General features: G+C 33.3%; 1 protein-coding gene and 1 non-coding gene across 2 annotated transcripts; one reads left to right on the top strand and one right to left on the bottom strand.

The window, feature by feature from the left end:
- Nucleotides 1-17,380: 17,380 nt before the first annotated feature.
- On the bottom strand, nt 17,381-18,548 carry LOC145090869 (uncharacterized). Its single transcript, XM_079028914.1, has 3 exons — nt 18,363-18,548; nt 17,942-18,268; nt 17,381-17,654 (listed from the first exon to the last, which is right to left on the bottom strand). Exons 1-3 carry the CDS (start codon nt 18,436-18,438, stop codon nt 17,545-17,547), a joined length of 513 nt encoding a protein of 170 aa, XP_078885040.1. The 5' UTR covers nt 18,439-18,548; the 3' UTR covers nt 17,381-17,544.
- A 3,625-nt stretch (nt 18,549-22,173) lies between these two features.
- Nucleotides 22,174-22,276, top strand: LOC145091060 (U6 spliceosomal RNA). The gene has a single exon (XR_013701949.1). It is a non-coding gene; the product is annotated as a U6 spliceosomal RNA (small nuclear RNA).
- Nucleotides 22,277-22,506: the final 230 nt, after the last annotated feature.

Below are 22,506 nucleotides of genomic sequence, written 5' to 3'. Positions count from 1 at the left end.
GAAAAGAAGATTTATTAGTTTTATCCTAACTAACCACTAGCAAATAACCCAAATTAACCAATAACAAATAACCCTCCAAGTTGTTGTGGGCCAAAATTGGAAGAAAAAAAAATCAAAGTCTAGGAGTTATTAGTATTTATCTGGGTTTAACAAAAAAAAACCATGAGGGACATTCTTGATCAGGAGGGTACTATGTGTTTGTGTGTCTGTTGATCTCAAGTAAAATAGAGGGATCGAAGAAAAAAATGGAACATGCTAGTGAAAACAAGAAAGCGACGTGAGATAATGGGGGGACATGAGCAGAGGCAGAACTTGGCGATGCGGAAAGAGGGTTGCATAGTTGAGGGTCACAGTGCCGACAATAACTAGAAGGGTTGTGATTCATGGTTGTTAACCCACCGTTGCTACTAATTAGACCAATTTTGAAGGTAATCTCAAACCTAGTGAGCCTATGAATCAATTAATGTATATGAATTTTGATATGAAGAAATTGATGGTTAAATTTTATTATTAGCAGCATTAAAGATAAAATATGAAAACTTAGTGTAATTTTTGAGATAAAAGATGATAAATTGCTTGGTTGACCTTGTGACCCTTTTAGCAAAGAAAAACCATAAAGTGATTGTGAAATTTGAAATTGAACGCAAAGATGAAAAAAAAAACCATAATTGTGAAATCTGAAATTGAACACAAAGATGTTTCTGGATAGTGAATGAAATTATATGTTCTAACTTAATTTAGGTACTTTAGAATTACTATTGATTTTTACACAGACGTATTGGGTAAACGGAAAACAAGCTGCATCGTTCATCTTTATTAGATAGCAAAACTAATTCTTTAAAAAACAACATTCATAGATTGTGGGCTCATAACATTACTACGCATGACCCGTTGGACTCTATTGAGGTGCTCCACAACATCAGGTGCAAGGAAACCAAAAGTATCAAACGCGAAGGTATAAACATGTGTTGATTTTCCATGCACGCTTGCTCATGTTTTGTCACTATGCATAAGATACTTTTTAAAGTTGCTTGCACGCAGTAAAAGCCCCAGTCCCCAAGCCCATAAGAAGGAAATCCATGTTAGATCCACACATGCGTGTTTCCTTCCAATCAATCCAAAAACTAAAACGTCGGTTGGTCTAAGTGTTAATATTCCTTCCGATAGGTCAGTACAAAATTCCACATCTTTCTTTCTTAATAAAAACTTTGGCGCACTTAAATATGTCAAAAATATGAGTTTAAACACCCTTACTTGTTCGGTTGAGGTAGTTGGTCGGTTTGGTTTAGTTTCGTATAGTACAAGTGAGTGCAAGTGAGGTACAAACCCTGTGTTTATAATTCATAGTTTTGCAAGTGAGTGTTTGTTACAGGGACGGATCTTCATTAGGACAAGTGGGGGGGGGGGGGGGGGTTGTGCCCCCCTGTTTTTTTTTTTCAGAACTAGTCCCTTTAATTTTAAAATTTTTACATATTAGACCTTAAACTAAAAAAATTGACTGTGGCCCCCTATTCTCCACTTTTTCTACGTATTTTACTTTCCCCCCCCCCCCCCCCCAACTCGAATGTTCAAGCTCCGTCACTGGTTAGTTAGGTACCAACCCTGTGTTTTCAACTCACAGTTTTGTTACTATCTAAACCGAGCCGTCCCGTGAACACGTGTACTTGTTAGTATGAAATTTATATGTTGTATTTGGAAGTGAAATCATGTTAGACGTCACTTCCACAATAGATTTTGCTAGCGCTATAAACGAACCGAACGTTCAACGAACCTTTCAATGGGAAGTTCGTTTATCTAATAAATGTACAAGTATGAACATGATTTTTTGTTTGTGTAGTTAAATAAACGAACACAAACATTGGTCTCATTCGTTCAGTTATGTTCATGAACATTTATTTATGTCTGTGTACTTATGTTTGTTTATTTTCGCTAATCTATGCTCATTTATTATATTATATTATATAATATTATACAACTGATGACAGTGAAAGTGAAATTTTTAGGAGTGGCTCAAGTTCTGCTACTTGGATATTTGGTAAATGTTAGTACGATCAACATATTGGAAGTGTTGACACCAAACCAAATTGTTATTCAATTTTTGGTTTGGTCTGAATAGCCTTAAGTGTGATTTGGTTTGGTTTCGATTTGAACCTAAATGTAACACCCAAATTCTCAGGTATTGATTTATGGTTATAAATTTTCATGATTCAAGGTCTACTCGACGAGTTGGTTGCCTTGACTCGTCGAGTAGCAGCGGTTTGGTCCACGTGCTTAAGTGACCTTCTTGCCGAGTCCAAGAAGGGACTCGACGAGTAGGAGCTGGAGGATGAAACCCTAATTTCCGGGGTTTTGCACCCTATTTATAAGGGATCATTAGCCTCCTTTGGCCTCCTTACAGTCCCTAGAGAGCTCAGCAAAACCCTAATACATGTGTGTGTGCTCCATAGGTGTGTTTTAAGCTTTGGAAGAGGATTCTTGGTTATAAGAGCTTGGAGAACAAGTGACTAGAAGCAAGGAACGTGTGGGAATCAGAAATATACCTCAGTTAGCATCAATTGAAGGTATCAAGTCGTTATATTGACCTCATTTCCTGCTAGATCTCATTTGGGTGAAGTTTAGGGCTTTTCTAGCATATGAGGAAGCTTTTCTTGTGTATGAGCTAAGATCTGGAGTTGCAACTTGAGATCTGAGGTCTCTTGGGTATCTAAGTTCATAAAGCTTCCAACTTTTACAAGTATGAAACTCTCCTCAAGTGTAAAACTCCATTTCAAACTTGGTTTTGTCATTATAAGACTTTAGAGCCTGGCATGCACGCAAAGGTTGCAACTTTACGTGATAAACATGTCTTGGGAAGCTGGATCTACATTATGGAACCTTAAGATAGCTTAATAAGCATCTGTATGGATATGGACTGAAGGGAATTGGCGAGTTGCATTGTCAACTTGGCGAGTCCGATGAAGATTGACGTGGGCTCGGCGAGTCAGCTAGGGTTTTCCCGACCTTTATACATGCATGAACTCGGCGGGTTGCAGGGAAACTCGACGAGTTGGCCAAGGAGTTTACGGCCGCAAACATTAGGAACTCGACGAGTCACTCAAGTGACTCGGCGAGTTGACGAGTTATGCAAGGAACTCGGCAGGTGGCTGGTTGTACTCGACGTGTTGAGGTCAACATGGACTATTGACCTTGATCGTTGACTTTGACCTTGACCAAGGGTTAACTATTTGACTTATGGGGCATTTTGGGAAATTGGAAATTTACAAGCATGGTTCTATGGTGAACATAGGTAGTGGAGTTTGTGTCGGTGATCCGAGAGTTTGAGCTTATCTTCGAGTCGACAGTTGCGAGATGAGTTATCTTCGCTATATCAACAGGGTCTAAGGCACCACAGTCGACCCTTTATGGATTGTATCCGGTTATGGCATGATATGTTTGTTGGTTACATCATGGTAGTTAGGATGGTGATATGCTTATGCTTAGTGACCTGGTTATAGGATGATGCTATGTTAGTGATCGGTTAGGTCTGTATCCCGGTTTTGGGATGCTGTTATGATTAGTGATCTGTTAGATCGGTTGACTGTTATATGATATGAGTTAGCTTATGATATTTATGTGCACATTTTTGTTTGATTGGGGGTTGGGTTGAGACGGTCCCACTTTGTGTTAGGTCCAGATAGGCTATAGGCCCTGTGAGGCGGTCCAGTCATGTCGAAGGCTCGGGAGCGGTCCAGATAGGCTATAGGCCCTGCGAGGCGGTCCAGTCAGGCTGAAGGTTCATTATGCATGTTGTTCTGTATTTGTCGATATGATATGATTATGGTTATATAAAGTTGGTATTTTGGTGGAACTCACTAAGCTTTTAGGCTTACAGTTTCAGTTTATTGTTTCAGGTACTTCTGGTGATCGCGGAAAGACGAAGGCATGATCATACCGCTCCTCCTGTTGTTATGATTTTATGATTTGATACTGGGATACTCTGATATTTATTATTTTGAAAACAAACTTTGTAATGTCAAATGGTTTTAAGTGTTTTGGAAAAGTTTAAATTTGTCATGATTTTTTTATGGGTGTTACACTAAAAAAATTCAAACCAAATAAACCCAAAATGATTCTCACTCCTAATTGGTTGTATGGTAATCTTAGTTTTTAGGGAAAATTACTAATCTAGCCAAAATCACCAATTACCTATGCAAAATTAGCCAAAAAAACACATTAGCCAAAAGTAGCCCACGAAATTGTAAATTGGTCAGAGTATGGTCAACGCCAGTTGACTACGATCAACAATATAAAACTACTATTTCGTCACAATGGATTTCCTCTTTTGTGGCTCGTCTACTCTTTTGTGGCCCATTGACCCATAGTATATAATGTCTTATTTTTTAGTTTATGTTACTTTTTGCTCATTTTTCCTTCCATTGTCTACTATTTTCTCTCAATTGAGCACCTGAAGAACAACGAGATACGTCCATTTTTTTTATAGAAGTTTACCGTATTGTTGATTGGGAGTAGTTTTTGTATATGGGATAACTTAAAAAAAACCCGAAAAAAATATTAAAACCGTAGGTTTCGTATGAAGCCTACGGTTTTATTTTATTTTATTTTTTAATTTGTTCTAACCTCGTAAGCCATCATATATATGTTATGATTTCATGATTTTTTTTAACAAAACACTTTAAAAAACTATACGAAACCATAGGTTTTTTAGAAACCTACGGTGTACAATCAATTAATGTATAGTGTGTGAATCAAATGGTTGTACACCGTAGATTTCTTTAAACCTACAGTTTTTTTTTCAGACTTTTTTTATAAAAAATGTTATAACCAATAAACCTTGTATATATTGTTGATTCGTTGAATTTTTTTGGAAAAAACCGTAGATTTAACCAAAAACCGTAGGCTACGGTTCCATATTTTATAGAGAGAAAACCGTAGGTTTAAAAAAAAAACATACGGTTTTATACCTTCAAAATGGAAAAAAAATTATACTAAACATGAAACAGTTGACGATTACCGAAACAGTAGCCGAAGCTAAATATCTACGGTTTCATGGGTTATTTTGGGACAATTCCTAATTTTTAACTAAAAATGGTTAATTACTTCCTTAATTTGACTAGATTAGTAATTACCCCCAATTTTTATTACTTTAGAACTAACCTCCGAAAATATTATATAAAGTTGCTTAGTGAGCTTTATGGCGTGTTTGGCACGAAGCTTTTGGAGCTTCTATGTAGCACCTGGTTCTTGGTACGTATTCTCTTGTTAAATAATTTGCATTTTGGCCTTGGACTCGGTGAGTTGAAGGTCCAACTCGCCGAGTAGAAGCGAGAAGGGACACGGGACTTAAGCGATGGACTCGGCGAGTCGGGTCCCAGACTCAGCGAGTAGACCCTGTTTGGACAAAAACCCTAATCCGAGGGTTTGCACCCCATTTAAACACCTTAACTCGGCCTCCTTAGTCCCATTTGCTCTCAGAAGACCCCCATAGCAAACCCTAGCCGTTATTGAAGCAATCTAAGGCATTTGGAGTAACTTTGGTGCTTTTGTGATCCAAGGAGGGAAGGAAAAGCTTGAAGGAACAAGAGGAGGCTAAAAGGATTCGATTTTGTGCACCATTTTCAGCTCATTGAAGGTTAAAAGCCTGTACCTTGCTCTTCCATTTGCTAGATCCCATTTTGTGAAGTTTTAGGGCTTTTCTAATCCATTTTGGTCACTAACCATGATTGTAAGCATGGTTTGGAGTTGATGTTTCGGATCTAGGCCCTTAGAGGGGTTACAAGGCAGAAAAGAGTGGCTCTAGCAATCAAGGAAGGCCCCATGCTTTGAGAGGGGTTGTTTAAGGACCTTTTAAGCTCAAAGTCCCATGCAAGCACGTAAAGGTTGTAACTTTACGTGCTAGATCGATTGTAGGAGCATAGATCTATCTTTTGATCAAAGGTTGTACGCAGAAATCGAAGATCCAGTGAGTGGTTGTGACCAACTTGACGAGTCCAAGGTTCTGTCCCATATCAGTTGAGGGTCATAAGGACCCAGTTGAGTGTGGAAAGGTTTTAAGGGGGTCCCAGGGAGTGACCCAACGTTCTGGACTAAGCCATTGTTCTGGGAATTCATGGGACTCGGCGAGTGCATGAACAGACTCGGCGAGTCCAAGGCAATCTTCTTAAGGATGAAGATGAACTCGGATGAGGATTCAGTCGATGTTCATTTAGAAGGAAAAACTCGTCGAGTCATCGCCTAACTCGACGAGTAGAGACGGGTATGAGGTCTAATGGAAAGATAGGGACTCGGCGAGTTGGCGAGCCAACTCGGCGAGTTAGGTCAACTAGAAGTTGACTTTGACTTGGTCAGGGGTAAAATGGTCATTTTACCCTAAGAACAGTTAGCAGTGTATGACTAAGTGTTTTGTGGGAATTTTAGCCGGAGGATTTCCAGAGCAGCAGCGACAACAGTCAGAGGTTTCCCGCACAGTTCAGCAGTTACTACAAGGTGAGTTACCTTCCAGTAGCGGTGGGTCTACGGCCACAATGCCGGCCCACCAGTAGGGACCATATGTTAGATGTTTGTCTTTGTGATATTCATCTGTGTTGCTGCTACCTGATATGTTATATGCTAGCGTGATATGATATGTGATAGTGATAGAGTTCGGTTGTTAGGACCGAAGGGTAGGTTAGGCACCCCAGATATGCCTAACACTATGTTATGATATGCTTAGCTCCTAGCATGATATGTTATATGAGATAGAGGTAGTAGGAGGGGGAATAGTCCCCGAGATTCTGTTGTTAGGACCGAAGGGTAGGTCGGACACCCCAGATATGTCTGATAATAGATTATGCTATGATATATGTGATAGTAGTAGTAGGGGTGAAATAGTCCCCGAGGTTCGGTTGTTAGGACCGAAGGGTAGTCAGCACCCTAGAATGGCTCGACATGGGTCGGTCAGCGCCCCATAATGGCTTGACACGGGTAAGACGGCACCCCAGAATGGACGTACGGGTAGGTCGACACCCCAGAATGGTCGTACCGGGTAGGTCGGGCACCCCAGAAATGTCTGGCAGTATGTGTGTGATGTGATTGTATGGTATGTGGTATGATGGGGGAACTCACTAAGCTTCGTGCTTACAGTTTTCAGTTTTGGTTTCAGGTACCTCTTCAGAAAAGGGGAAGGAGCTGGCGCGGTAGCGGCGCATCATACACACACTCTTTGTTTTTCGCACTATGAGATATTCTGGGATTTGTACTATGACATTATTATGTTTTACGATTCGGTTTTCAGATATGAGACATGTTTTTATTATATGATATGATCGGATGATATTTTGTTACAAATGTTTTGCAAATCACTTAATCAAAAATGAAATTTTTTGACATAAAAATTGGGTCGTTACATTCTAGCTTTTAATTTTTGACAAAACGCTATAGTTTAAACAAAAAGTTTCGTTTGGCAGTACGAACATTTAACTTTTAGTTTAAACAAACCCTCCAAATCTAAAAACTACTTCATGTAGTGTTTAACAAAACGCTACTGAGCTTTTGAAATCAATTTCCATAATTACCCTTAAAAATATATTTATTTATTTATTTATTTTTAATTAATTGTCATTTTATGTAATTTTATATATTTCAAAAGCTTCCAACTACTTTTGTCAAACATTTATATAACAAATAAAAGCTACAACTTCCCGCTACCAGCTACATGTTACCCGTTACCCACTTCCAGCTACCCGCTAACCGCTTCCAGCCAACAGTTACTTTTACCAAATACACCCTTATACTTCAAACGACTTAAGAAAATTTACATATTTTTGCAAATTGACTTGGTTAAGTTCCTTTGTGTGTGTTATATAAGGGTATATTTTTAAATGTAAAGGTCAATTTAAATAGTTGTGTCCACGACCGATAAACTTTCAAAATCTCCATATTACAATAATTTAGTTGTCTTCAACAAAATACATATATCAATATTACCATACAACTTGTGTTCACATGACTTCCAGATAACACATCTATAATAATTAAATTACAAAAACTTAATTATTTATCACGAGAAAGTTATCTATAAAACTATTCTCCAATGCAAATGATTTTTTTTTTCTATTAATTAAACATTTATTCATACCTATTAGTTTTAAAACAATCAAAAAATTGATTGTATAATTAAAACAAAAAAAAAAAATACAAAACATAATTAATATATACATATTATGGAAATGATTTTTAGCAATAGTATTTTTTGGTAAAAATGGTTCCTCAACTATATTTGGGTATTTTGTGTCAATATCTAAATTTTGATAGTATCTTTTTGGCCTTTAGGTTTTTACCACAAATCTTTGGTGCATTTAACACTTTTCGCCCTTAAATTCCAAGCTTTTATATTTATGCGTTTTCATTAAATTTTTCTACTTTTTGGTTTTTGCCACAAAACTTTAGTAAGTTTGACACTTTTAGTCCTTATAGTCAAAAGTTTTACATTTTTGATGGTTTTTCCACAAATCTTTTATGAATTTGACACTTTTCGTCCTTGTACTAAAAACTTTTACATTTTGACATTAAAAAAAACTTTCTTTTGAATTTTGTCACCATATTTTCTCAACTTTGGTAACTTTAACATTATTGCCACAACATTTTTGAATTTTCACCGACAGTGTCCATTCTTTTGGTTGTACACTTTTGAAATTTAATTTTAGGGGTTGTCGACTTTCTCCCCTATTTATGGTGATTTACAATTTCAGCACATATCTTTTAAAGTTTGTCGATTTTTTCCAGATTACCCCAAAAACGGCGTAGCCGCGACCTCTTTACTAGTTATAAATAAATTAATTAATATGATAAATGAAGTGTTATTTTACTAAAAGTGAGTAAAAGGCGCTACAAAAAAGTTGGTTATAAATTACGAAAAAACTCATTGGCTACCATTGTATTTCAATTATTAAATTACATATCAAAATCTTCATTCTTGGCCATCATTTGATGTTTCTTCCTTCATTCGATTTGTCTCACCTTCCCCCTTTTCGCTCGCTTTCCTAAAACAAAAAATATTTAAAACAAAAAAAAATGCTTAATTTTCTGATCTACCTTTAGCTAAGAAATAAAACAAATTTGAAACTTTATACAACAAGTTGTTTTTCCGTTACCTTTATTATTTTTGACACCACCTTCCTTTTCGGTCTTCACAGGTAAACCTAACCATGCTTTGATTTCAAGGTCATCAACTGTTTTAGTTGATTGCACCTCTTAAAAGTGTATGAGTGGTTATTCGATCGGGTCCATTTGGCATCAAAACAACCATTAACTTTATATGCATTGCAACATCATTACACCATGGATAAAAATTCAGCTTTTGTCCCACCAAAAAAAAGTAAAAAAGACATAAATGCCCTTATAATTGGGTTAATTATCGGATAAAGCTTGATGAGTTATTTTACATGGATTTTCATGAAGAATCGATGTAAAATCTCATGGCAATTAGCAACCAAAGATGTCATGGAATGGAATATTGAATTTCAATTCCCTCAGAAGAAAAAAAATTGCCATCTACTGTGCATGTGACTATATCAATTGCATAAACTTCATTCTTCTAAATTTCTACATCATCCACTCTTATTTCGGGATTCGAAACACTTACTACGACTATTTCCCCATCTATCCAAGTCATTATCTATGTCCTCTCCAATCCATAACTAGAAACTTGTATCTGTCAATGTAAACATATTTTTACAAAGAAATAAACAAATAGTACTCAAGTATTAGAATTGTATAAAAGCAACATATTCATTAAAAAAAACTAAATTGAAGAACGAACCTCTTCTTTCAACAATTTGGAATAGGCTTCAACTTTAATTTATATGAAAGAAAGCAATGTTAATAATTTTCATAAGAAAAGTATTTGGAAGTTCAAATTTAAACCCGTGGAAACCAAGTAAAATAATATAGACTTTAAAAATACAAAAAATAATTCCGTTTGTCCATTAGTTGTCATTTTTAAGTAATAAGTATTAAAAAACAACTTATACTTAACTACAAAAGTCCACTAAAAAACATGTAATTAGTTTCCATTTTAGATATATACAGAAACCTTTGTTGATAACATGACATCGTTGTCAGATTAAAATAATTTCGATAATAAAAAATATAGTCTTTTAATAATAATTTTGCAAACATTTCTTTTGTATCTCATAATAGATTTATGTTGGTAAATTTATGATCATAAATTGGTGATGCATATATACATCAACTTTCAATCCTATAAATTGGTAGATTATTCAAAGTACATTATCTTAAATAAGAAAAATATTGAAGATGCAATGCTATAATTAGGGTGATTTTTCAAGTACAACGTTTTAATAAGAAAAAAGTTAAATGAAAATCATCTTAAATGTATAAAATTTTCAAATTACAACGTTATAATAGAATCTTGTGTAACATTGGCACAATTCAAATGAAAAATCCATTTAGTGTAGGGTTTAATATCCAAATTTGCAAACAAATTTAACTTGTTCCAACATTGTCCTGGCTTCATCAAGTTCTTTCTTTAATTTTACAATTACCCGACAAACAACAAACTGAATCATGCTACCAATGCACAATACAATATTATGAACAATTTAAACACTAAGACATTAAAAATTGTAAACAACTACCGGCGGCTTCTATTATAAAAATGACTATGCTATTGTCTTTGTTGTATATAGTTGTTGCTCTAATGCTAAAGTAGATAACACGAAGGCATCGTATTCCTGAATATGAGTACAATTGAGGTTTAAAAAAGAAGATTGAAGTTATTTATGTGAAATACGTTTGATGGAGGTTTATTTATATAATATTTTTAAAAGTAGGATAAAGGTTCAAAAATTATCATAATTTTGTATATCAGCTCGATTAAATAAGGGGATTTGATTGCTAATTTATCGAAATTTGATTTTCAAAATCAAATTCGACTTATAGCTCTCAATTTATAAAAGGAATTTACAAGAGGAAATTGCAATCGATAGGATAAAATCATAACAGAAATAAATAAAACTTATACGATGATGATTTGTCATCTTTCTTGACAATATTCTCTCTCTCCTTTATACATCTTCAAAATTTTCCACCAATACAATCAGAGATGTATTCAGTCTCCTATAAATCTAATTATTAATAAACCTTATAAACCCCAATCCCCAAATCAAGGATCGAATGAAATGACATGAATTTGATTGTTTATTAATACCTTGTCAACAGAAAAATCCAATGTGATGATCTCATATGTTTTTCAACATCTTTCATAACAGTTTTTTCACATTCTTCAACTTCTTTGGAACATCTGGACTATTCTTACATACTCTCTTTACCTAGGTTTAATATATAGGTATACAGTAAAAGCAATGTGTGTTAGTGCTCCATTAAAAACCGTTTCAGCACAAATTAGTTTGTATCAAGATACATGAATAATTTTGGACACAAAAACATAAATGGAAGCACTTCTTCTGTTAAGAGAAGAAATCATTGCTGAAAATCTTAGACCACCACACCCTTGTGGCCTGCCAGCCACCTTGAAAAGTAAAAATGTAGCAAGGAAAAGTCTTTAAAACAAAAAAGCTCAACTTCTAATGATGTATTTCAAAGGGTCGAGTGTTGAATCATGCCAACATCTTCCTAGAAGGTGTACTTTTTCCAACCATTTATGCTCCTGTGTACACAAACCCATCAATTATTAAACCCAAAACAATTTTTTTTTTAATATACAAAAATGGAATACCAATTGTTACATGATTTTGAAAACTCTGAAGGGAAAAATCATGCCTATTTATATGCTCACATTCAAGGGACAATATACAAACTGTTACATGTATTATCTTCCACCATAAAGTAAGCCAGAAAGTTAAACTTTTTTCTCATACCTAAAGAATACATAGACTGTTGTATATCTTTGATTATTCTGAATTTGCAATAATCCATTGATAGTTCCCTTTATATGCTACATCACCGACATCCATACAACGGCTCACATTAATTTTCATCACCACCAGTAAAATAATCACCTAAAAAAATCATGTTAGACTTTATTAAATTTGGATTAAACATCATCCTGATTTCACTCATCTCAAATGGACCTTCTCAAGCTAGTCCTTATTCTCATCTGAGAGTCAGGTTATCATATTTTATCTACTATTAAGTATATCAATTCTCACAGACATTTTATCAAACACCTAGGGTGCAGTATCAAAAACTCATAAACAATTTAATTCAGAGCATATCAATTCCTAAAACAAAATGAACAAAAAAATAAAATGAAACAACATACTCACCACTTGTAGACATCTCGTTTTAGCAACTTCCGTATGTACCGAAAAAACCTCCAAGTCGATGCACAGTGAAAACGATATGGATGATCTGAATTTTCTACCAATGCTCCAAAATTGAATAATATAAACAGAGAGATTAACAATCTCGGTGATTTTGGAATTGATTTAGTGAGATTACCTTCGCAATTTATGTCGATCCAATGCTAATCAACCATCAAATCTCGAAAATTAAGGAGAATATTTCTCACATATTAAGTTTACTAAAATCATGAAATATCTTTCAAAATGATATCTCGGTTGATTCTGATAATCAATATTCAAAATTCAAATTTGAAAGTGAAAAACCGAGTATAATGAGAAAATCACTTACCGAAAGTGAGCAACTTACATAATGCAAGGGCAAGTCCGGTAATTCACTTTCATAAAATGAACGGGAAAATTAGATTTGGGGGCTAGTAGACTGCCACTTGACAAAAACTACTTATTTATTAGGATATGAGATTTGAAATATTTTATATGCACTCCTTTAGTTTTCATTTTTATTTTTAATCACACATCATATAGGATATTTGTATTATTATTTTTTTTATCAATTATGTAGTTGTGAATAATAACAAAATAGGTTTTCATTTCAATGCCATTTATTGAATGATCGATTGAAAATTAATAATTAATAAAACATATCCCATCGAAGATACTTTTAAATTGCTTTTGTAAACAAAACATTTTAATGTTCCATGTTATGCTCTTCAATGCTTTAAGAAAAATGTATGATCAAATCCTTGTATACATTGAATATTTAAAGTATAATTGTTTTACATACATATGTGATTGTTTGTGTGAAAATAAATATCGTTTTCATGTGACTATTTATCAAACAACAACAACATATTCATATTCGAAGAATCTCATTAAAATAAAGGAGTATGCCTTCAATAAGGTAGAGGAATTGCGTCACACAAAAGATCTACATGTGCAGACATAGAGCGTGTCATAGAGGAAAACATGAATAAATAATAGTAGAAACATATCCATCCGAAAACCTATAATTGTAGTAAAAAAACAATTAGAGCAACTTAAATATAAACAGTAAAAAAACGTATATTGAATAAATCAGGATATAATCATAACAAGAAGAAACGTGTATCCACAATATATATATATATATATATATATATATATATATATATATATATATATATATATATATATATATATATATATATATATATATATATATATATATAGAGAGAGAGAGAGAGAGAGAGAGAGAGAGAGAGAGAGAGAGAGAGAGAGAGATGTGGGTTCAATTGAGAAAATAAAAAATGTTGAGAATGGGGGAATCATTCTCAGACACTCATTTTATTCAAGCATAAAAAGATATAGTGGCAAGCTTGTAAATATGAGAACAACCTTAAATCTCAAATACATATTTGTAGTTCAAACCCATTCATCGTTCATCATCCAAATTTCTTCTCCAACTTTCAACAATCATTCAGATTTCTTCAATTAAACCATCATCAACATCATCCGGTGCTAATCAATCATCGATCTTCGTCAATAATCAACACGATTCAACAGTTAACAATAAAAAATCGTTTTTGGTTCTTTTAATTCAACCTTCAATTGTGCTTGAATACGATCAGATCTTCAACATCTATGATTAATTATACTCCCAGCGTTATTAGATCAACATCATCGATAATCAACAAAAATCCACTTCATATCATTCATTCAACATCGATTATCAAATAAAACTTGAAAATTGAGGTTAGAAAAATATCAAATCGTTTTTTTTTTTGAAAAATTTCATATAATTCTCTATCAATCTACTCTTTTGTAAGATTTAAATGGTCAAAATATCATGTTTTTAACATTTTTAAAAAAAGTTAAATTGTATGCATTCCAACTGTTTGATGAAATGCATGAACTAAATTACCACGTTATATTCATATATGAATATGTTTTCTCAGTATATGATTATTAAAACAAAAAAACAAATATGCAAGTCTGTATGTTATTCATATGTGAATAACATATAAAAATTATATATATTTGTGAAAATACCTTGTAATATTCATATGTGAATATACTGTGTAATATTCATAAGTGAATATATCATCTAATATTCACAAATGAATATACTATATAATATTCACATGTGATATACCATGTAATACTATGTAATATTCAGATATGAAAATATTATCTAATATTCATAAGTGAATATACCATCTAATATTCACAAGTGAATATAATATGTAATATTCATAAGTGAATGCATCGTCTAATATTTAAATATGAATATACTATGTTTATTATATGCTATATTCATATATGAATGATACTTAAATTGTAAAAAAAAAAAATTAATCATAGTTTTTATTCACAACTGAATAACGAATGTACTGTAGTAAAACCTGATTCATTTTTATTCATTTATGAATAACGATAGCTGAAAATATAAAAAAAATTAATTTTTTATTTTATCTTAAAACTATATCAATATGGATGTCTATTTGTAGAGAATAAAAAATCATGAATTTTGGTATATATATATATATATAGGGCTAGGTTATATTGTTTCCAGTAACTATTGTGTGCCAGAATGCACAGATCTGGACCATCGGATGAATAGAATCAACAATCATGATCTGAGGGTCTATGATATTACAATAGGGTAGCATGTATCATATAATCACACAATTTTTATCAAAAGGGTATTTTGGACAATTAACTACATTTATAAAAGGAAATTTTCGGATTTTTAGGGATGATTAATTCTCCTAATTTTAAAAAATCTGAATCTTTTAATTAATTCAATTTCAATTTTTACCGATTTTATTCTATCAGAATATTTTTTTGTTAGAATGATACTCTTTCAGAATTGTATTCTAATAGAATATTACTGAAGAAAAACAAAATTCATGAATAAGATGTTCAAATAACAAACATTCTAATATATTCTTATACATCCGAACTTAAATACAAATTCATACATATTCTTAGAGACTAAAAGTCTTATACATTTTAATATAGTTATAAAAATTCTAAAAGAATATAAACAAAAATGAATAACATTCTTAAAAAAAATAACAACATTCCGCTAGAATACTATCGTGTCCCATGTTTTCTTCTTGAATTCTTGAATTCTGAAACAATATTGCTGTTTTTGGATGTTGAATCTTGAAATTCTGAAAGAATATTGTTGTTTTTCTTCATTCTTTGAGAATGAAGTATCATATATCTTTTTTTCATAAGTTTCCTCATCATTCCTGCATCATCCTAACAACTGCACCTTAAGCATACAAATAATTAATTGCAATTCTTTCAGAATACAACAAAAATATTCTTACAGAATAAACTATTCTTGCAGAATAAAATATAATCATTTTACTTGGAACAAGGGGAAAAAAGTTAATAGAAAACTCAAGTAAGGATCAAAATTGCAAGAAAAAACTTTTTGGAATCAAAATTGCAAGAAATCAGCTAAACTCAGTTACCACTTTTGTAATTTACTCTAATAACAACAGAACATCACCTGGTGAGCAGCAACTTCCCTAGATGGAAATGAATATGTTCTTTCCCATTTCTGAAATTTTACTTGATACTTCCCAACGAAAATCACCAGTGTAAAGCATGTTCCCAAAATCACCACGGAATAGATACATAACTGCACCTGCCACATACAAAAAGAATAACTCGAATCAAAGAAACAACAAAACTTTTGAATATAAATGTTACATATCAATCTATACAAGAAACTCAAGAACTTGCATCAGTTACATATTTGACATATGCAGGGAGAGATGGAGGGAAAGGATAAAGTTGCTAAATTTTTGGATTCAAGTAGTGCTTGAAGCAGGTCCAGTTACAGTTTATTCAAAAAAAACTTCAATCTATCACCAAGCAAAACTTTTCAATTTATCTGTCAAAGAAACGTCAAAATGAAAACTGTCAAAAGTTCTAGCATATTAAACAAGAGCTTTGAGACGAAAAAACCAAAATCAAAATCAATTATACCTTAACTAGTAAATCATCTTGCCCAAACAAAATGGTCCAGACTCCAGAATACATTACCATGTTATTCAGTTGCATAGTTCACCATTGATAACTTTTAATTGGAAGTCAAAGTATAAATCAAGCACTCATTCAATAATGAACAGAATGTATTGAGAAATTGAAATCAAAAAGTGACGAGCAATGAATTGAATCAAATCCAAATCAGACTAACCGGGGCAATGATTGGCATCAATGGCTATAACTTCAACCCTAGTTTCCAAGCCAGACCACAATGAAACCAAAGATAACGAGTACCATTGTCCAATTTCGAGAACTCGAAGCAATGAGAGATCGAAACCGGGGAATTTGGGGGAGAAAAGCTTAGCAGTGATGGAAGAACAGAATAGTGGACCTTTCTTCCAACGAGAAGACAAGCCAACGGTATGATCGGCGTGAAGATGAGTTAAGAAATAAACCTGACTGCCTTCAGCCCAACGATCGATTGATTGTAGAAGAAGAAGCAGAAGCCGTGGATTAGAAACAATGATGAGTTAGATTTAGGGCTAGGGTTAAGTAGTTGGTCAAAGAGATTTTTATGGTAATTCCCATTAATTAAGGGATTTTATTTTAATTATCATTCTAAAGTTACATAATTACCCTTATTCAATTTTTTAATTATTTAATTATTCCTCAATTCCTATTGGTGCATTCAGTCACACAATATATATATATATATATATATATATATATATATATATATATATATATATATATATTAGAAAACCAAATATACACAACAAAAAACGTAACCTAATAAAATTATTAGAGACGATGGATCGCCAATGTGCTTTAGGCGTAGTCACACGGATTGCCGATGTACATTATTAGAGACAACGCTTTAGCGTCGACGGGTTGCTTTTAGCGACAACATAAACACATGTTGTCATGTGTCGTCCCTAATACTATCTGTCGTCTCTAATACTGTCGCCCCTAATGCCTATATTTCTTGTTGTGATACAAGGGGTACATGTTACTTATCAAACAAGAAACAACATAATAAAATAATAATTTCGTTAATTTTTCCTGTTATGTATACATGATGAAATTGCAAATCTTTATTCTTGGATGATCAATCCTTATTTGAAGATAACTGGATAATACACATATATCTCACACATCTAAAAACAATGATCATTCTATTATAGTATTGAAGGGACAACATGGGATGGGGCTATTGCCGGGGAACCATCAACCATAAATTTCACGGGCACCATGGTCCAGGTGCGCCAACATATCCCGTGGTCCTTATCTCGCTCATCCCTCTCCTCTTGCTATCCCCTTGTGCTTGACATAAGCTTGGTAAATATACACCTTTACATATAATAAACATAAATACAAATTTGATCGAATATTGTCAATAGTCAATGAAGTCAAGATTATTTGAGTGTTATTTTTTTTTTGTTGAATGTAGAAACATCGACCTACTATAATGAGAAAGTCCCGAAACTAAGACTTTGCTCGTTAAGTCTTAATTTCCGATAAAAAAATTTCTTCATTTCCCAATTATGTCATGATTTCCTAAAATATTTTTAAACATAATTTATGTAGACAACATTTTCTATAACACTTAACCGAAAAACCAATAAAGAGAGTGTTACCTTCACCGGCAGCAAGATTGAAGTATAGATCAACAATATTCGGACAACCATTGTAACATTGAGTTGAGCAAAGTTTTTGCATGAACCGAGACTCAAGAAGGGAGTCAGAGGAGATCCCTAGGATGTTACGGTCAAGCCCACATGCATCTAGGCATTCATCAGTTTCTATCCAACTTGCTAACTTGTTAGTATCTATTTGTGAGGTACTGCAAACAAAGACCTCCTCTCCGCTCCTTCGGACATTCTTCTCAAGCACACATCGCTTTCCACTTGATGATACGGCAAATGCACATGAGTCCTTGTTCAAATTCTCACATTCAATGCTTCCTACATACAAATTTTCATACTTTATTTAATATTTTTATCATAAACGATGATCTTTATATTAAAATTAAACCTCAACAGAATATATTGTATTTACCTAGTGTGACTTGAAACGAGAAAGTGAAGATAGCTATATAGACCAAAAAACTTTTGACAAAATTCAGAAAATCCATGGATATAAGAATTTTGTGAACCAGATAAAAGCTACGAATTCCTAGCGAATACTTACTATAAAAAGAAATCGATACAATTTTCTGAATTGATAATGGTTGAGTTTGGGTGTTCCTATGGTACCTATTTATATTACTAAGCCTTTGTTTAGGTTCCACCATTTATGGCGAATTAATCTGCCTTCATACCTTAATTTCTTGGTGGTCTGTGGAAATTATTTAACTAAAAAGAGACTTTTGTTTATCTTTGATTTTTAGTTGAGTTAACAAAAAAATTGCAAGAAAACAACTAAATATTGTTTTTATTAGTTTACCATATAGCTTATCTCTAACCTTAGAATTTCTTATTTATTATTATTTATTTATTTAGACAAAATTGCAAAAATGTCCCTATGGTATGCAAAATTTTGGGGTTTTAGTCCAAACAGTGACTTTTTTGGTTTCGTAGTCCTTTTGGAGTGGTTTGTATGTGAAAATGGTCCCTCTGAAAACTGAAATGACTATAATATCCTTGGGGTATTTATTTTTCATTTTTCTTTCATTATTCTTAAATTTTAATATTTATTTATTTATTTTAACAATTAAAAAAATAAAAAAGGGCCCACCTCTCTCTCTCTCTCTCTCTCTTTCTCTCTCTCTCTCTCTCTCTCTCTCTCTCTCTCTCTCTCCTAGAAGGGCGTGTCTTTGATCGCTTTCTCCAAGCTCTGTAAGAACTACCAGGGAAGCCATAGCCAGTAGCTCTTGGATGAGCTTGACCAAAACCTCCATTGTTGTGTACACAAGCACCACTCATTCCCATGGTTTTGCCTTCGTTTTCAGGGATAAGAGACAATGGTATCAAAGATGAATGTGAAACTAATGAGAAAGCCATTCGATTTTCAAACCCCTTTGATAAATATGGTACACTGCCATCATCAGTTCCAAATTGATCCATGGATCTCGCTCGTTCTTGCTTTATAGGATCCATAAATTGGGGGGGGGGGGGGGGGGGTCGTTTCCCCGAATTTGACATATATTCTGATGAGAGCTTGAATTATCACCATCCCTGGAGATGAATCTCGATAAAATGCGTTCCGTTTCGGGGTATTATGCCCGAGGGTTGAAGAATGGGTCAGCATCTTCGTCTTCATACATGTCACTGTTTATCAAATTTGAGAAATACGAACTTGGTGTTGATCTGTATCGCGTCAAACCGGAGTTCATAGTTTGTTGACCCTGCCCCTGCTGTTGCAATTAATGTTGATGTTGTTGTTGCCGTTGATTATGAAGATCTGAATCCATTAGAACCCTAGAAGTTGCTCCATTTGCATATGGTGTTGTTTATGCAACTGTCGGAATCGATGGGTCTATATGGATTTGGGGGAAATCAAAACAGGGTAAATTATGTAAGGTTTTGGAATCGGAATCACAGAAGTATCTGGGTGATATATGTATTCCTTTAAGTTGAAAGTCCATTATGTGTGCGTTTTCTAAATTTTTAGTGTTTATATATATGAAATGTGTACAGATGAAGAATATGTGATGATGAAGAGAGAGAGAGAGAGAGAGAGAGAGAGAGAGAGCTGGAGCAGCCTCCCTCACCACCACAAACACCCCCAGCTGCTGCTGCGGATTTTCTTCTGCTTGTGCGCTACTGGATCAGCACGAAGGAAACCAAGGGAAGCCGCTGGAGCAGCCTCCCTCACCACCACAAACGACGACCGCTGCCTCCACCTCCCTTTCTCATTCATAGTTCACCAACGAAAACCTACCCCTTCTTCATTCTTTTTAGTCGATTGGAGCTACCAAACACCCCTAAATGTCGAAAGTTTCAGTTGTTTTGTTTCTCCCGGTTTATTGTTGCCAGCGAACAGGTGAGAGGACCAAGGAAAGCTCGATAGATATCGAATCCTTTCCCCTCCTCGGTATTTACCGGCCACACCAAAACTGTCATCGACTGCAATTACTTCACCTTCCTCGATATGTGGCTACCAACGATGAAATCAATAAGGCCAAGGAGGAATCGTCGGTCTCGACGAACTCCTTCTCCCCTCGCCGCGATCTGTTTGACCCCCACCGGTGCCCTCGATTTTTTGACCAGTTTCGTTCGTGTCCATCCCCGATCGTTCGTGTTCAAGGCAGGACCTGGTTTTAGAAATCGAGAGAGAGAGAGAGAGAGAGAGAGAGAGAGAGAGAGAGAGAGAGGTGGGCCCTTTTTATTTTTTTAATTGTTAAAATAAATAAATAAATATTAAATTTTAAGAATAGTGAAAGAAAAATGAAAAATAAATACCACAAGGGTATTATAGTCATTTCAATTTTCGGAGGGACCATTTTCACATACAAACCACTCCAAAAGGACTACAAAACCAAAAAAATCACTGTTTTGACTAAAACCCCAAAATTTTGCATACCACAGGGACCATTTTTGCAATTTTGTCATTTATTTATTTATTTTTTTTTTTTGAAAAAACTTAACAAAAGATTGAGTGAGGCTAAAGCCGTCCTGATTGTATTCAACTTTTCACATTTCATAAATCATTTGTTTTAAAAGATTGGATTATTATTCAAATACTAAAACTTTTATGGACCCAAAACCACATGTTCTAATTATATATTTCGACTTGTTGAACATGTTTAATCCATTCATTTTACCATTTTTAATGTAATATTGGACATCATTGCATTTGTATATTCTCTTTTGTCGTATAAAAGTTGGACAAGCGTATTATATAATGTATATTATTGTTATAGAGAAATAAATACGTATTAGATAAATTTTTATAATAAATTAGAATTAGAAAATGTTGATTACGAGAAATCTACTCGATTTGCTTTGTCAAAATGGTCTTCGTTGACTGTTAATTTGTGGAGCATAGCCAATTATTATTCGACACGTTTGTAAGGATGTGATTGGCCGTACCCCTTGGGCTCATCCGTCTTAATTAGGCAGGCGTGTATGAACCGATTTGTACGATGAAACTCAAACGAAAGTTGGAAATTATATTACATTAGCAAATCCTCCTTTTTTTTTTTTTTTTTTTTTTTTTTCTTTATTTCCTATTTTGAAGAGTGTGTGGTTGTTGGATTTTATGAAATAAAAAAAATACATAATTTAAATTCTTTTACGATTAATCTGTTTCCTCTTACTTTAAATCGTTTTTTTATTACATTAACATGATTTATAATTTTAATATGTTGTTATATGTAATCATTGTCAATTTTAAAAACAACATTTATATTGTTAATTTGTAAATTAATAATTTATGTATATAAATTATTTAAAAGTTGTGACTCAAAACTAACAATGGTCGTATATAACAACATATTCAAACTATATGTTAAGTATAATATGTTAATGAAATAACAAATATGATTTAAAATAAGAAAAATAATAAAACAAAGATTAATCATAAACTAATTTAAATTGTTTTTTATCATCAAATTAAAATGTTACATAATAATCGAGAAAAATTGGTTTGCTAATGTGTATGAGGAAATACAAAAGCTGGAAAATAAAAGTTAAATAAATTTTGTAAAAGTTTTTTATTTAAAGTTGGAAAAAACATGTCCATTACAAAAAGTCTAAAAAGAAGTCGTAGGAAAATAAATTGGGAAAAAAAAAACTAAATGTGTGGAGAATTAGTAACAAAATTTTAAATTCTGATCAAATTTGTAAAAAAATTTAAAAGTTTGTTGATTTTAAGACGTTTTGAAAAGTTTGTTTTTAAAAAACAGTGATAACCCTATTTATTATTTGTTCCTTCGGGGACATCCGATAAAATTGGAACGATACAGAGAAGATTAGCATGACCCATGCGCAAGGCTAACACGCACAAATCAAGAAATTGTCCAAATTTTTCCATACAAAAAGGTTTAGCGGCGCAACTTTTTGTCCGTTTGGTTTCTCATTCGTTGTACGATGATAACTAAAATGTATTAATTAAAAAATTTTCTTAAAAAAAGTATATTAATATCAAATAAGTTGTGTTAAGGAAAAAACAAATCGTTGTCATAGACTTATAGCAAATCTACTAAACTTAATTGGTTAACAATTTTTCTCGGAATGCGGGACAGACAATTCTCACTTGA

This window comes from Lactuca serriola, chromosome 2 (assembly GCF_051521515.1).
Source record: "Lactuca serriola cultivar US96UC23 chromosome 2, Lser_US96UC23_V15, whole genome shotgun sequence".
Lineage (NCBI taxonomy): Eukaryota > Viridiplantae > Streptophyta > Magnoliopsida > Asterales > Asteraceae > Lactuca > Lactuca serriola.
This window is presented reverse-complemented; position numbering and strand designations above follow the sequence as displayed.